This window comes from Parasteatoda tepidariorum, chromosome 8 (assembly GCF_043381705.1).
Source record: "Parasteatoda tepidariorum isolate YZ-2023 chromosome 8, CAS_Ptep_4.0, whole genome shotgun sequence".
Classification (NCBI taxonomy): Eukaryota; Metazoa; Arthropoda; class Arachnida; order Araneae; family Theridiidae; genus Parasteatoda; species Parasteatoda tepidariorum.
Genome location: NC_092211.1, coordinates 68,596,597 through 68,614,879, shown reverse-complemented (window position 1 = coordinate 68,614,879; position 18,283 = coordinate 68,596,597). Strand labels below are relative to the sequence as shown.

Below are 18,283 nucleotides of genomic sequence, written 5' to 3'. Positions count from 1 at the left end.
GAATGCAAGATGAAGTATTAATTTGTTCAAACTCATTATTTTATAGCAATTGTTGTTTTTATATTAAGTGATTTTGATTATTGATAAATTGTTCTAGAATGTAAATGTTTTTTTTTTCTGCTTACAGCGGAGTGTGTGGCAGCCCTCGGCATGGAGTCGGGTGAAATCAAAGACTACGAAATAAACGCCAGTTCATCGTATAACGAAGGCAGTGTCGGTCCACAAAATGCAAGGTATGATTTACGTTCCGTTTTGTTTGCAGTTATCTCAAGTTATATCTTTCTATAATGTCCTAAGTTGGTTCTTTTCGAAGTATTTACAACCATGTTTAAGTAACATCTTAACAACCAAGTTAAGTTAAGTAACAAAGCACAAATCTACGCCATCCGCAAATTTTAGCTGCTGCTTGTTATCCTGATTGTTTGGCTCCTATAATAGGAAATATGTCAGTAGTTGATACGTTTCTTGACCGAAACGTAACAAAGAGAATAAAATTACTATTATTTATTCAGTCTATGAGAAAGTCACTGTTGTTTTTCTCATTGTTGAAATATACAACAGCAATAGATTTTTTATCAAGCATTTAATGGGTCGAAATATATTTAAGTTATAGTTTCCTTATCGAAACTTTTATTTTCTGAAATTTATTTGTATAACAAATCATCTATTGATGTTTTCAAGGTTTAAAATAAATTTGAGTAGTGTAATAAATCCTGTATCAACGCTCTCAACCGCTTATATGTATTTCAGTAATAGATCCTATAAAGAGGCTTTCACTTGTTATAATTTATTTGATCAGTACACGTTTTCATGGTCTGAAATGATTTAAGTAAAGTAACAAATCATTTAACGTCACCTTTACCATCTGAAATGAATTTCAGCAAAAAGATCTTCTATCGACGCTTACATTGTCTGAAATGCATTTGAGTAACAGAACCTCTATCAAATGTGTTTGAGTAATAGATCTTGATTGACGCTTTCATTCGTTGAAATGCATTTGATTATCACAGCCTCTTCGACGCTCTCCTTCATTTAAAATGCATTTGGGTATCAGAACTTCTTCGACGCTTTCATTCGTTTGAAATGCATTTGAGTATCAGAACTTCTTCCACGTTTTCATTTGTTAAAATGCATTTGGATATTAGAACTTCTTCGGCGCTTCCATTCGTATAAAATGCATTTAGATATCAGATCTTCTTCGACGCTTTCATTCGTTTAAAATGCATTTGGGTATCAGAACTTCTTCGACGCTTTCATTCGTTTAAAATGCATTTGAGTATCAGATCTTCTTCGACGCTTTCATTTGTTTAAAATGCATTTGGGTATCAGAACCTATTCTACGCTTTCATTCGTTGAAATACATCTGGGTATCAGAATCTACTCGACGCTTTCATTCGTTGAAATGCATTCGGGTATCAGAGCCTCTTCGATGCTTTTCGTTGAAGTGCATGTGGGTATCAGAGCCTCTTCGATGCTTTCGTTGAAATGCTTTTGGGTATCAGAACCTCTTCGACGCTATTAGTTGCTAGCAGACTACTAATTGTCTTTGGAAATAATATAATTCATTGACAAAATGAGCTAAGTATTTTAAGCGGTTTATGTTTTTCGAACTGCTTGATGTTAATAAAAGATAGCTAGAAAAAAAATGATTTTGGACAACACAATCGAATATCCACTTTCAACTAGTATTTTTTAATTGATCTTTAAAACCGCGTAAATTATGTAACAGATCCAAAATATATGTTAAATTAAATATTTACTGTTTATGGTAAGTAAACTTAACATTTTCATCCTTCCAAGTTTTGTGAACTGTTATAATTAATTTATCAACTCAAAATAAACATTTGTATTTGTTAAGTACCAAGAAGACAAAGTTTACAGACTTCAGTTACTGAGTGCTAGTTTTAAATAGTTTTGTTACAAAAATAACAGTTTTTGTTGAAAACAAAGCAATATTGGCTGAACATGAATAATTTATCTAGCTTAAATGCTCATTAGTGCTTCTAAACAAAAGGAATTCTAATTTAAGGTCAAGTTAGCATAAAACAATTTATCACATTCGCTGTTTTTTTAATAAAAAGTTTAAAAGTTGGACACATTTATTTAATTGTTTAATTCAAGCTTTGTGTTTGAAAAACTGTTTTTAAAGAGCTGCAAGCAGTTTCTTTGTTTTGGCTTTTCGCCAAAAGCTATTATCAGACATTAATTTTATAATTTTTTGGAAATAGCTTTGCATGAACTTTTAATTTTTTTCAGTTTTAATTTGTCGCTAAGTTAGGACCACAGAATTTTCCAAATAAAGAAGAGCTTGGTTATTTCCTTCAAAAAGTTTGAAAATGGTATATGTTATTTATTATTACTTGCATTTAAAACACATTAATTATAACTTAAAACGAACCAAAAATTAATGAATTTTTATAAAATTTAAACAAGAAAAACCAGATCCATTAATCATAAAAAAATTTTATTATACTTCAATAACAATGTAAATTAATTTTAATTGGAGGGCTTACTGGGTTAGACTTCAAAATCAGAAAACATAATAAAAAGCACCAATTTAATCATTAATAATAATGATAATATTAACAATAATAATAATATTAATAATAATACATTTAATGTTAGTATGAAAAATAGTAATAAAGAACTAACTTCTAAAAGCAATACAACAGTACAAATAATAGTAATGAATACTTAAAAGTAAGAAATAAAACAAATAATAATAATAACTTTCTAAAAGTAATGCAATGATACAAGAATAATAATAAAAATAATCTTCTAAAGATACAAAAATTATACCAAAAAAAAAAAACTATAATAAACTGCTAAAAATAACATATCAGTACAAAAATAATAATAATGCCCTGAAAAAGAAATACTAAATTACAATTTGTTCAGTTTACATATTGCTGTGGAAAAAAAGTATAGTGAAAATGACCAGAATAAGGTAAAAATTACGGTGTTTCTGGCTCTATGAGAACGCCAAAAAACTTTCCACCCTTTCATAAAGCCTCATACATAAAAATATATTGTAGTTATTTATCACTCAGAAAAAAAATGAATTTAATTCTTGTTTTTCTTAATAGAAAATACCCTTATTTAATTCCTATTAAAAACAAAAAGATCATGCTTAATGCAGCAAAAAGGCTTATTTATTTTCATAATCAAAAGTTATTGCAACTTAAACATTTTCGTAACATTTTTTTTTAAATTTCTTCATACAATTTTATTAATAAAAAAATCTTAATTGATATAAAAAATTTAATTGATATATTTTGTTTCATTTAAAAACGTATTTTTATTATTTAAAGAAATTTCTTAAACCGAAAATTTCTTTTTCATACAATTTTATTAATAAAAAAATCTTAATTGATATAAAAAATTTAATTGATATATTTTGTTTCATTTAAAAACGTATTTTTATTATTTAAAGAAATTTCTTAAACCGAAAATTTCTTTTTCATACAATTTTATTAATAAAAAAATCTTAATTGATATAAAAAATTTAATTGATATATTTTGTTTCATTTAAAAACGTATTTTTATTATTTAAAGAAATTTCTTAAACCGAAAATTTCTTTTTTTGGAGGGAAAAAAAAGTAAAAATCTTAAAAAATAAACATTTAAATAAAGCATAACACTTTTAATATATTCCCAACATTTTCGTTTTTCGAAAATATTTTATAACAATAACTGTGTATGCTTCACAGCATAACATAAAATAATTTTTTTAACCAGAAAAATGTCGATTTTATGTTTCGTTTTCATGCCAGTTCGTATTTAAGTTCGAAACGAAAAACCATTTCTTCAAAGTAGAATCGGCTTATTTCCCATTTTTTAATACAACCTTATACGTAAGAAACTTTTGTTATAACTAAACATTAAGAGTAAAAAAGAATTTAATGCGCGGTTTTTTAAAGAAAGTGATCTAATTTAATTCCTATTAAAAATAAAAAAGAACGTGCTTAATGAAGCAAAAGGGCTTATTTGTTATAAAAATCATAAGTTTCTTAATAATAAAATCAATAATAATAACAATATTAGCAATTGTTACCAAATTTTAAAAAATAAAAACTTTCTAATGTCTTTTGTTACATTTTCTTAATACATCTAAATTAATAAAAAAAAATCTTAATACACTATCATTGATATAAAAAATTAAATCGATATATTTTGTTTCATTTAAAAAAGTATTTATATTATTTAAAGAAATTTCTTAAACTGAAAATTTCTTTTTTGGAAAGAAAATAAGTAAAAATTTTAAGAATAAACATTTAAATAAAGCATAACACTTTTAATATATTCTCAACGTTTTCGTTTTTCGAAAATATTTTATGACAATAAATGTGTATGCTTTACAGCAAAAGATAAAATAATTTTTTTAACCTGAAAAATGTCGATTTTATGTTTCGTTTTCATGCCAGTTCGTATTTAAGTTCGAAACGAAAAACCATTTCTTCAAAGTAAAATCGGCTTATTTCCCATTTTTTAATACAACCTTATACGTAAGAAACTTTTGTTATTACTAAACATTAAGAGTAAAAAAGAATTTAATGCGCGGTTTTTCAAAGAAAGTGCTCTAATTTAATTCCTATTAAAAATAAAAAGAACGTGCTTAATGAAGCAAAAGGGCTTATTTGTTATAAAAATCGAAAGTAATTGCTTCATAAAAAATTCAATTTACTCTAACTCTCCGGTAATGATTTTTAATGTTCATGTATTTTTTGCACTTTTTAAACGAGAAAAATTTTTTCTTTTGAAATATTTTAACAAAAATAACGCTTTAATATTTACTCACAGGTTTTGAGTTTATGAACGGCGTTACACAAAAACACTCGTGTTACTCAAACGCCCTTTGACTTTCTTCTTCCCTTAAAGCAAACAAAAAAAACTTTATTGTATGCTTGGTTAAATTTCATTTTGCTCCAATGGTCGGTAATCAGCAACACGAGCAGTCATTAGAGACCGCTTTTGATTTTCTTTATAACTTTTTTTAAAGAGTTCTTACACATAATCATTATCATTATGAGTTTAGAGAAAATCACAACGTTTGATAAAGGCTCAATAGCCGATATCTACAACGTGTGTTCTTTTTTCTGCTTAAAGAACCTGGATTTAAGGTACTTTTTTACGAAAATGAAATCTTCTATTAACAAAAACAAAAGTTTTAAAGTAAATATACATAAAAGAACTAAAAGAAAATGGCTAAAAAATACAAACAAACCCTTAGCTTGGAGAAGAAAAAAAATAAAATTTCCTGAAAAAGGAAGTATTTTTCCAGCTCCTTTAAAGTAATGAGCTGGAACAGGATTCTTTTTTTAAGGAATCCGTTTTTTTTCTATACAGAAAAATAAAAATAAAGGAGTTTACCCAGAATGCATCGTTAATAAAGGAATCTCTGAAAGCGGCATTGTTAGGCCTTGGCATGACAAATTTTTCCACAAGAATTCATCCAGCATTTATTTATTTATTTTTTTCTACTATCTTTTTCAGCAGATTTGCTGAACTAAAGCGCAGCTTTCTAGTTTTGAGATCAATGCTTTAATCAAGTTTATTGTTCAAAACCTTTGCTCACAATTCAGCGCTTTGATGACTAATTAGATAGAGCAAATCAACTCAGGAACTTCCTCTTATAAGTTCTTTTTTTTTCAAATATGATTACTAAAATTGCATGTAATTTAATAATTTTCCAGCATTCTGAGATAAATGTCTGAAATAAGTGATATGTGAGAAGGCATAAGCATTGGTTACAGATTTAAGTTTCCCTGATTATTTTTATTATAGCGTTTCTGTGAAGTGAAAATTAAAGATTCGTTATGCTTAAAAATGTTACAGAAATTAAATGCATGTCAAGAATAGTTATGTCTAAGACAATAATGCAATAGTTACACATTTAGTTTCTGTTATCAAATTTTATAAGTCATAGGCAATGGTTACAGATTTAAGTTTTCTTGATGTTTTATGATAATGTTTCTGTAAAGCAAAAAGTAAAGATTCGTTATTTATGAAGCGTTATGCTTATAAGTTGTTACAGAAATTGAATACATTTTTTCGAACAATTGACTAATAACATGTTCTTAAACATAAAAAAATATTGTTTTATAGTGGTTTAACATCTTCCAGGAGGTTCTTTAATTCTTAGCTCAATTATCACTCACATAACTCAGACACTTTTGAAAATGCACCGACAACCATCATTTACCCCAATCAAGACGTCTGACAGCCTGTAGCATCCCATAAGTGTAACCTTTTGCTACCATTTTCCACTTTAGACCTACTAACTTAGAATCAAAACCTTAAGTGAGCTAAAAAAAACAACAATCAGACCTAAATCTCAACCTTTATGGCTCATAAGGACCTTCAAGATTACACAGACAAGCGCCCCTTGCAAAACTGCAATCCAATCGAAATAACCTGCACGTTATCGTGGAATATGACTTCAGATAAGATGCATTCCTTGCTAATCAACTTCCAAATATAACTTCTTTTTTTTCGGATTCCCCGACCTACTTCAACCTTATCTATAACCTTTTTCCCGAAAAAAGGGGTGGTCGGTTCTAACATACTCATCTTAATCGCTTTGTTGCATCAGCGAGTGAATTGTCTCCTTTTTGGCAGTGGCGGAAGGGAAGATAGTCCTTTCTTTTGAAGAGGCACGTACCACCGATCCTTGACAGCTGTATGAAAAGGTTGCCTCTCGACCATCCCTTTAGACTGTGTGTCCTTCCCTCCTCATGTTCTGTGGCGCGATAAAGGACCTCGATGATGCACTTCTTCTTCTGATGTCTTTTGTAAGCACACTGGCTTTTGACGTCGGGGGTCGGGACAGAAATTGAAGCAAGGACGATATAGGATCTTCTTGTTTTATGATGGAATTGCTTCATTTGATAGTTACCAGTAATTTACTCTTACTGAGTTGGTTTGTCACGTGTTATGACTCATGCTGAGTTAGTTCTGACAGTCACGAGTTGTGGTCGATGCTGAGTTAGTTTTATAGAAGTGTGCTATTGCTCATTCTGTGTTAGTTTGACAGTCTCGCGTTATTGGTGACACCGAGTTAGTTTGATGAGCACGCCTTAATGTCGAAGATGAATTAATTTGATAGCCATGCTTTATTGTTGAAGCTGTGTTAGTTTGATGGGCACACGTTATTGTTGAAGATTAGTTAGTTTTATGGGCACACGTTATTGTTGAAGCTTAGTTAGTTTGATGGGCACGTGTTATCTCCGATGCGGAATTAGTTTAATGGGCACGCGTTAATGTCGAAGATGAATTAATTTGATATCCATGCTTTATTGTTGAAGCTTAGTTAGTTTGATGGGCACGTGTTATCTCCGGTGCGGAATTAGTTGGATAACCATGCGTTATTGTCGAAGATGAATTTATTTGATAGTCACGCTTTATTGTAGAAGCTGTGTTAGTTTGATGGACACACGTTATTGTTGAAGCTGAGTTAGTATTATGAGCAGGTGTTATCACCGGTGCTGAAGTAGTTGGATAGCCGTGCGTTATTGTCGAAGATGAGTTAGTTTGATAGTCACGCTTTATTGTTGAAGCTGTGTTAGTTTGATGGACGCACGTTATTGTTGAAGATGAGTTAGTATTATGGGCGCGTGTTATCACCGGTGCTGAATTAGTTGCATAGCCGTGCGTTAATGTTGAAGATGAATTAATTTGATAGTCACGCTTTATTGTTGAAGCTGTGTTAGTTTGATAAACACGTTATTGTTGAAGCTGAGTTAGTATTATGGTTTAGTATTATCACGTTTTATTGCTCATGATGAGTTAGTTTGATGGTTACCTATTAAAAATAAAAAGAACGTGCTTAATGNCTAGATGAGTTAGTTTGATAGTCACGCGTTAATGCTTCAGCTGTGTTAGTTCGATAGTTACGCGTTATTGTTGAAGGTGAGTTTGTTAGATGGGCAAGTGTTGTTGTTCATGCTGAAATATTTTCATAGTCACATGTTATTGTTCAAGCGTTGCTAGTTTTATAATTACACACTATTGTTGAAGCTGAGTTAGTATTATGGTTTAGTATTAAGACGTGTTATTGCTGATGATGTGTTAGTTTGATAGTAGCGTGTTATTCCTATTGTCTTTATTTGATAGCAATGCGTTATTTTTAAATTGAGTTAGTTTGATAAGCACGTGTTATTGCTTAACTATCTGAGTTAGTCTGATAGTCACGCGTTACTACTTCAGCTGTGTTAGTCTGATGGTCAAGCGTTATTGTTGAAGGGGAGTTTGATAGGCAAGTGTTGTTGTTCATGCTGAAATATTTTCATAGTCACATGTTATTGCTCAAGCGTTACTAGTTTGATAGTCGCACATTATTTTTGAAGCAGAGTTAATTTGATAGTTCCGTGTTACAGTTCATGCTGAGTTAGTTTGGCAATCACGAATAATTGCTAATGTTGAGTTAACTTGATAGTCTCGGGTTATTATCTATGCTGAATTAATTTCATAGTCCCAAATTATTGCTAATCCTGAATTAGTTTGATAATCACGCGTTATTGCTTTTGCTGAGTTAGTTTGATAGTCACAAATTATTGATATTGAATTAGTTTGATAGTTACGTGATATTGCTCATGATGAGTTAATTTAATAGTCAAATGTTATTGTTAATACTGAGTTGATGTATTCTATCTTGGCAACAAAACCTTCCTGTAAAATATTTCTCGTTAAGATATTTTATTTGAATATCTTCTCTTTTGAATGAAGCCCTACAATGATTATATTCTTAGTCCTTGTTTTTTATTTTCATTTTCCCCCCGAGCTAAGTTATCATGGCTCTTTTTTATTGCTGATGTTCGCTTTTCTCTTAATACCAAAATTCTTTCTTGTCTAAATCACTTGAGCGTTGATTTCCTGCTTTTTATTTTCTTATTTCTAACTACATCCATAGTTTGCGGCAATAAAAATTTTTTTCTCTCGAATACAATGCTTAGATCAAGTGCATCTTAAACTTCTGCATGCAGAAAGTTGCTTTTCAGGAGACATTCTTCAACTCATTCCAAATCATTTTTCTCTCGTTGCTAGTCAAGCAAGCAGCTTATTGAGCAGAGCCATGCTCCAAGTTCTTGCTACGAACTTAGATGCTGTTCATATCAATACTTCGTATGGTATTTAGGTTAATTGCATTAGCCAGAGTAACGGCATATAGAATAAAAACATTAATTTAACACCAAAGTATGCTATTTGCTATATGTTAATATTCATACGTCGTACAATATTTGAATATTCTCCAAAGTCACAATACGATATTTGACACGAGTTCACATACGAAAGTATACTGGTCTTCCTTAGACACCCCTTTCTATTATCATACAAAGTGTCTCAAAAGTGCTGCGATAAACTTTTAGGACAAGTCGGGAGCATCATGAACTTTAGAAGAAAGTTGTATCAGAAGTAGAAGATAGTTTCAGTTAGTTGAGAGTTAATAGAAAATATTAAATTGAATATCATTAATACAAATGCCGTACTAGATGAATACAGATAATGATACAAGTGATATTAAAAGTCTACACCATCAGAAAGTATGTCTGTCTGACGCAGCATCTAAGCTTTTTATCTAGCTTGTTAAGCGATCAGAAAGTGCTACTCAATACGTATCGGCATAAAATTTTTATTTTATTTTACAACCGTCGATGAACAGCTGACCTAAGTTTTGAGTTAACGATTACCAATATTCAACTCCGTAGCCTTATAATTTTGAAATCAACCCAGAAGACAAAAGAACTCCTGAATAGAGCATTGGGACAAACTGGTGATTTTTTATGAAACTAACCCCCTTTTGTGATACGCGGACAAGGAAAACAACACAAACCTCCCACGGTTATCCCGACGGAAAAGGGATTCCAACCCATGATTCGTCTACCACTGAGAATATTTTACGCCTGCCCTGTGATCGGTGTGAGCCAGGACCAGAATGCGTATCAACCACCCACCGCTGGAATTCGAATCTGGGTTAACTTAGTAAGATGCGAACGCTCTATCCCTTGAGCGACCGTAGCTCAGAATGGTTACTTTATTTTATTTAATAAACAACGTTGAACAGCCGACTCAGCTCAGAGTTTACGACTGGAAATATTCAGTATAGTGGCCTTGTAATTTTTAAACCAACCCAGAAGACAAGGAAACTCCTGGATCAAACGCTGAGACAAGCTAGCCTTCGTGGAAGACTTTTTGATGAAACTAAACTGTATTTGCGTTACATGGATAGAAAACCACGAAATTTTACCACGTTTAGATCGAAGGAAGGGGGATTCTATTAAATAAATTTTGCTACATAAATTTATAATACATACTACGACCAATTATAATAGTTCTTAAGCTAGTAGTTCTTATAGCTTAAGTCGTGTTAAATAATTAGTTATACGTGAAGTATTTGTTTAGATTAATTTTGTTACGTTGTTTTAAATTTAAACAGAGTTAGGTACAGGCTTAAGGGATAATTTAAATACTGTTGAATGCGATTTATTATTATTATATTTATTTAGAAATTTTTTATGTATATATAGGTATAAAAACTTAGTTGAAATAATTATTTAGATTTTTCGATCATTTCTAAAATGTTTGCAAATTTTAAGCAATAAACATTTTCCCATCATATCCTACGGCAGAGACAGAAATAATTTTAATATTTCATCTGCGTAGTACGCGGAAATGTTCTGAACTTATGTTGGTTAGTGAGAATTAATGGTTACTGGACAGATTTTAAATTATTTCTATAACTCATAGCATGGTGAACTTTGACAATACCACGCCATCTCTTGAAAATAGTTAGAAGGGAAATCAAAGCGATTTTTTAACGTGAACAAAGCCGCGGACAATAGTAACAATATTTTTTTTCTAACATTATATAATTTACTTCATTTATTTTCAAACTAATTTTATTAATTTAAAAACACAAAAAGTTTCATTTTGAAACTTTCACAATTGAATTTTTTATTTTAAGCAATTTTGCAGTCTTAAAGTATTATTCAAATAAAAGAAACTGATATATATCTTTAAAAGCAATTTAGACAAAAAAGAAAAGTTACCTTTTTTGTCTGAATTCTGTCGAATTCGTTTATCGAATGCAACTATTAAAATAATTTTCTAATTTGAATTAGAGGAAAATTTGTATTCCAATGCTAGGGTAATTTTCTATTGTTATGGAGAAAAAGTAATTTTATTTAAATGTTTATGGCAACAAAGAAGACATTCTTGATTTTAAATTGTTCGTGTTCTGTCATTTTCATTTAAATAAATTTAAGAATTATACAGCTTTAAAAGTAAGATAATGGAAAGCTGTTACCTTCCCAAACTTTAAATTATTTCTAAACTAAAAATATATTCTGGTGTCCGGATTTGTGTAGCATAAAAAAAAATTTTGCCATGAAAATTTTTTACATACTCATTGTAATTTTTATAGTTGAGAAAAGCACATTACAGAACAAAACACTTGAAAATTATAAATTTAACCCCATTGTATGTAAGAAGATTAATATTTATTACCTTTGCTATAGGCCATAAGAATTCAAAACTTATTTTAAGAAAAATAAGAGGAAAAATTAGAAGAAATATTTTATAAGCCATCCACGAAAGATTAAAATGCATATTTTATTATAAACTGTTAGCACAAATAAGCTCTTGGTGAAGTAATCCTGTCTTGGAAATGAATTGTAGATTATCTGACTGTGTCGGTGAAATAAACTACCAGCAAAGTGATCTTGTCGGTGAAATTAGCAGTCAGTGAAAGGACCGTGTCGACCAGGGATGGGCAAACTACGGCCAGCGGGCCAACTGTGGCCCGTCGGAAGATTTTATCCGGCCGGCGGATAGAATTTTAACTTGCCGATCCGTGGCGAATATAAACAAGATACATTATATATCCATTATTTTGTCTACTTTGTTTAAAGCTATTTTTGTTCCTTCTTTTTTAACAAAGTACTGAAGACGTTTTTACTTTCTCTATCGGCGGAATTGAAGGAAATAATTAGCGCAGACAGCTTCAATTGGTAAAATGTTGATAGCAGAAGTTCTTTATAGAATAGCCGCAGATTAGCTCCAACAAGCGTTTGTCTTTCTCTAGGGGATCAGACATATGAAATCTAACATAGATGAATTGTGCTTCACATGTGGCAGACAGCGCATTTTAAGCTCCAACGAGCGGATTTTTCTGCCGGTGCGAGTTCTAACATTATTTATTGAGTATGGAAAGATAGCACACTGTTGTTGTTTCTAAACATGCCAAAGTTTGAGTTTTGCAGATCATTACCAAAAGCTGGTTTCCAAAATTTAATATCTCATGCCCAGAAAATCAGTGCTATGTTTACTTCATCTTATATATGTGAAGTGTTATCAACTATGAACCTTAGAAAAAATCATTTAAGAAGTAGGCTAACAGACAAGCATTTAGTCTCGTTCCTTAAATTAAACACATCTCACTTCGAACCTCAATATAAGGAACTTTTAATAATGAAATCGTTGCAAAAGTTTCTCATCAGAGAAGATAAAATTGTCTCAAGCATGCCGTTCGTAATTTGCTGCATTTCTCCTCTCTCTTTTTATCATGGTTAGTAATATTCTGCGATATTTTTTTTTAAAAAATTGCACTCTTTATATTAATTTTTTAACACATTTAAAAATTCTATATTATAATTAAATGTTATAATTTTGGTTTTATGATTTACATACATGTAAATACTCCATGAGAACTTATAGGACACCCTGCAAATTCTACTTCATTGCAATGAATAAAGGGAACATCGTCACCTACAATTTGGATAATCCAGATTTATGATAATGTTTGAAAACCAGGCAGCAGTAAAAAAAATATTTGTAATTTATCCTCGCAATCAATAACATTCATTATTTTTAATCTTTGCAAAATTTTCACTGACGGAAACTGAATTAAGGCTTCTATAAATGTTTAAAAAGAAAACATCTATTTTTAGCATTGGAATATTTAGATAATACTTCAAAGGAAAAGGACATCTTTTTCTGAATATCTTGTATTATTAATAGCGCATGCTATAAACAGAACAAAACTTTCTTTTGGAAAAGTCAGAATTCAGGAAAAAGTTGTTTTTTCCATTATTCCATATTCTTCGCTAGCAAGAAAAAAGTTTTTTTTTCCCGTCCTTTTCTACATATATGACTATCATCATTCATTTCAACTATCAAACAAATTCATCGTCGAAATTAAAGAGGGAAAATTCCTTAAAAGCCTTGAATGGGATGTGGAAAATGAAATGCTCACCATAAATCATTTCAATCTATTTCCCACTCCTCAAGAAAAAGAAAAGAAAATTTTTCCCGGAGATGTATTTTATCAATGCGCTATGGATTTTCAAATGGAAAATACTCATAATAGAAAGAAAATCGTCAACAAGAAATATATATTTCTTGCCCCCTAAATCTGATACCAACTCTCAAAACTCGTAAAATATTTATTCGATAAATCAATAACATTTGGAAACGGAAAACTCCATTCACCCCTACAAGAATTTCTTCTATAGTGTAAGGTGCTCTCTAAATTCATCTTATTCTGAATTCTTCGTAAGGATGGTCCCTTTGGGTACCATTTTTGGCTAGCTATCGCAATGCTTTACTCTCCCGTCTGCATCCGGGAACCTTAAATACACCCTCTTTTCCATCCCTTCCATTAATCCCGTCCATAGATAGAGGGCCCTCTTAAAGCTCTCAATCGGCGATAGAAAGCCCAGACCATTACAGAACCGCCACGTGTGTCGAGTACGGCAACTGCTAACTTACAGGAAGAAAAGAGAAATATGACCGGCCGCTCCATCACCTAAAACTGCAGTTGCACTTTATTTTGGTGCTCTGCTTATGAGAAGGTAGAGTAAAGAATAAAGAGAAGAAAAAAACAATTCCCGATGATAGTGTTTGAATTTTTTTTTCTTCTTTAGTCGCTCTTTCTTTCAGACTTTTAGGCACTTTTGATTCTTTTCCGGGCAAAGGAAGAAATGACCGAGAGGAAAAGTTTGATACAAAGTAAGAATGGATAAAACATTATAGCTTCTTCTTTTTTTAAAAAAAAAAATGTTTTTGTGACTAATTTGGAATTCATGAAGAAAGTAAAAACAGAATATCTTGTAGAATTATAAGGAATTGATCATTTTTGGGAATCTTGTTATCTCTGTATCTCTTTTGAAATATAATCCATTTTCGATGTAAAGCGAAATTTCTTTTTTCATTTTCTTTATAAACTCATAAAACATTTTCGAGTTTGAGATCATCTCGTTAGTATTAGTTATGGAATAATCAAAAGAAAAAAAACTGGCTTCGACACTTAACTAATAAATACATAAACTTCAAATACGTATCAATTAAATAGAATCAATTAAAAACGCATCAATTAAATCCTATCTTCAAATATTAAAAAAAAAAAATTTATTTCCAATGGCACGTTAAAAGACAAAAGATAATAATAAATCTATAAATAAGAGCGAGCAATCCAGTAGCGTTCCCAGATATATTTCCGAGGGAGAGCAGGGCATCTAGACAGATGAGACAAGTCCATTACCTCGTGGAGGTCACACAATGTACAAAAAGGATCATGAACCACGTTGATGCAACATAGATGTTTTTTCAGGCAATCGCGGCCAGTTATCAGACGAAACATAGCAACAGATTTCATCCTAGGCCACTGAGGAACATTGAGAATCTGTTTAAGCCATGGTTTATTGAAATTACGATTTTTGACTATCTTCAAATATGTATGAGTTAAGTAGCTTATACTTCAAATATGTATCAGTTAGGTAATGTTCACTTCAAGATGTATCACTTAATTAGAATTTACCTTAAATTTGTATCAGTTTAGTGGTATTTACCTCAAATTTTACTTCAAGACTTAAAATAATAAAGTAGTTCAAAATACATCGCACGAGTAGTCTTGATTTCGTGCATTAAAATACACATAGAAGTAGCCTTTACTTTTAGACCAAATATTCACAGAAATAGTGTTTACTTCAAGTCTCAAAATTCAGACGTAAGTCTTCATTTTGAGTCTTAAAATGTCTTCTGTGTAGCATTTGTTTCAAGTCTAACTTTAGATATTTTCTTCAATCATTAAAATGTACAACAAGCTATGTTTATTTCATCTTTTCAATACACATGCGTAGTCTTTGCATAATGTCATAAAATGCTCAAACGAGTAAAAACCACTTATGCCCTTAAAACTTAAAACACACTTCAAGTCATTAACTACCTCCAAATTTATTTACTGAATCATTCCTTAAATTGTAACATTTTTATCTCATTCACAACAATAAATGACCGACTCACTGGCTCTTCATACTACTTGAAAATGCAGCCTGCTCATTTACCGTGATTTTCGGCAGTTTCCCTCGATAACCACGGTATTTCTTATTTTGTTTTTCGTTTTCATTTTTTCCACATTTTCGTTATTATCTTTGGGTTTTCTATTTCTTTTTTTTTCCTTATATATTTATTTATTGCTCTCCTTATGCACGTTGAATTAACTTGGAAAATTGGGCCTTATTTTAAGCTCTCGAAACCTAAACCCATCGATTTTTTACATCTCAATAATTTCTTAAAATTTTGAAGTTTTTCAATATCAAGTCACCTGGGTTGTACCAAACTCGAACACCTTGATGGCCATGAGACACACAGAACATACTTTCGCCACTAAATAATACTTTGTCAAAGCCTTCAAGTCTCATAACAATCTTGATTTGCACCATCTCATACTTACAAGCTTTTGTTTTACAGTCATAAGGGATTTTTGTTTTCGGAACTAGAGATTCAAACTTAACATCTTCTTTTGTTTTTAATCAAGGCCCGCGCTAAGGATTTCAAATTATTAGCCAGTAAATCAGCCACATACCAAAAGTATTCGCCAATTTTCAAGAGTCTTCGATAAATGCAAATCCTAATAATATTTTATGATAAATTTTTTTACCATAGAAAACTATTTTATGGTAGTTTGTTTCAGGCTTATATTATTTGGACCCAATTCTAATTGGTTATACGGCGAATCTACTGAAAATTACTGTAATCGAATAAAAAATACTGATTTGTTTAGGAAAATTCATTTTGACGTAACTTTAATTTCTTTCCAGTGGAAAAAAACATTCGCCAAAACACAATTTTCTTCTCCAGATTTACGATTTTATCGCGTATTGGCGAATGCTTAGCGCGGGCCCTGATAATGACCTTCAATTTTTTTGTCATTTCAGGCAGAAGTTTTTGGTTTTCGGCCTCTTCCCCCGATACAATGATTATTTTTGTGTAAACATCCAATTAATTCTTTACAAAAACCTTCACTTTTCGCTTGATATTTCCTTAGAAATGAGACAGACAAAAGTAAAATAATCACTTGCAAAAGTAAAATAATCACAAATATACACAAACTTGTAAATTGGTTTAAATAGGCAAAGGTGACAAAATTAAAACAGCAAATGTAACGCAGAGTTTTTGACGATTGCAGTTTTTATGAACTTGCGCTATCATTTGTATCAAAAGTCATAGGATTATCTATTCATATTTCAAATAAACCTATGTAATACGTGGTATTTTTACTTCAATCATGCATTTAAAAAAACACTTCAAGCACAAATTTTCTACAACAGATATATTTTTGTTCAAAAATAAGTAATCCCAAACATCAGATACTATATTAAGGCAAATAGTTTAATGAATAATATTGGTTTAAATAGACAAAGGTGACAAAATTAAAGCAGCAAATGTAACGCAGAGTTTTTGACGATTGCATTTTTTATGATCTTGCGCTATCACTTGTATTAAAAGTCATAGGATTATCAATTCATCTTTCAACTAAACCTACCTAATAGTGATATTTTTACTTCAATTATACATTTAAAAAAACACTTCAAACACAAATTTTCTGCAACAGATATATTTTTGTTAAAAAATAAGTAATCCCAAACATCAGATACTATATTAAGGCAAATCGCTTTATAAATAATATTTTGTAAACTCAAAACATTTTATGGAATTTAGGGCTAGATCCAGCATCAAAATATGCCTTGTCAAAGCAGCATATTTTTCAGTAAAAGCTGATAAGTATTTTCAAAACCTTCGATCTCCTGCTTTGGTATTCAATTTTAAATCTGGTCTAGGATCTATTATACTTTTCTATAACGCTGAGATCGAATTTTCGTTTTACTTAGTCCCCTCCATAGATTCGATCATGGATTTTAGAGGAGAAAGTTTTGCTCAAGTGTAAATTTCATCAATTTTAGGTGGACGTTATTAATATCTTATCTATTTTACAATAGAGTATAGTACTATGCTAAAGTTGTTGCCCTGAAATTTACTGTACAGTATCTTTAAGGCAATGTTCGTCGACATAAAATTTCCTATATTCAAAATCTCCTCAGAACATATCAAAATATCGGCTCGAAAATATTTCACTGAGTAATATAAGAGGCATAACTAAATATTAAACAATAATCTGTAAATTATAACATAATCTTAATGAAATATTTTATTTTTGTTACAAAAAATCTTCGTAGAGTGGTGCTGCCATCTATTCGGAGTTTTCTTTTTTTTTTAGTTAAGTCGCATTTTTACTCCAGTGGTGCTCTCTTGCTTTTTCAAGTTTCATCAGAAACAACAACAAATGTCTTCGATTGATCTATGTGGTTAATGCTTGAAAAGGAAACTTTATCGTACCCCTGTACTAGGTAAAGAAGTAAAGTAGATACATAACTCAGATTTGAAGGGTTTGGTGCAATATAATGACAAGCCACATTTTCATGTTGTTAAAATGAGTGATTTTCATAGAAAGTCAGGGCGAATACCCAGGAATTCCATAGATGATAAGATGCTTACTGTGTATTTTGTTGCTCGCTTTATTATTTAGTTTAAGTTTCATAAATTTTCAAAGTACCTATCTGTAAACAAGACTAAAACAAAAAACAGTTTGATGCTAAAATGTAGACTCGTACTTTTAATTTTTTGTTTCCCAAGAACTAATTCACAATTTCATCTCAAATTCAGTCAACTTAAATTTACGAACTTGAAACGATGTAAAAATAGTGTTCCATAAAGTTCACAATTTTGTAAGTATTGCAAGCAATTTTGTACAATTTTGTAAGTAAGAAGTATTGCAAACATAATGATGTCTCAAATTGAATCATATTATTATTATTTCCCTTCTGTGATCGGAGGGTAAATGTTAACCTTGTATTAAAAATTTAAACCATGTTACAATTTAACTTACTGTTACTTTAATGCTACATGACTATTTTTTATTGATGATGTATTATCTTTTATTTATATATAT

At 30.6% G+C, this 18,283-nt stretch overlaps 1 protein-coding gene across 4 annotated transcripts in view; it reads left to right on the top strand.

Annotated features, from left to right (window-relative positions):
• LOC107448750 (discoidin domain-containing receptor 2) overlaps positions 1–18,283 on the top strand; it is a 607,770-nt gene that overhangs the window by 459,882 nt on the left and 129,605 nt on the right. For all 4 annotated transcript variants that reach the window (XM_071184184.1, XM_043046729.2, XM_043046731.2 and 1 more), the window contains one exon: positions 128–233. In XM_071184184.1, the coding sequence (XP_071040285.1) occupies positions 128–233 (106 nt within the window). The remainder of the gene's footprint in view (positions 1–127; positions 234–18,283) is intronic.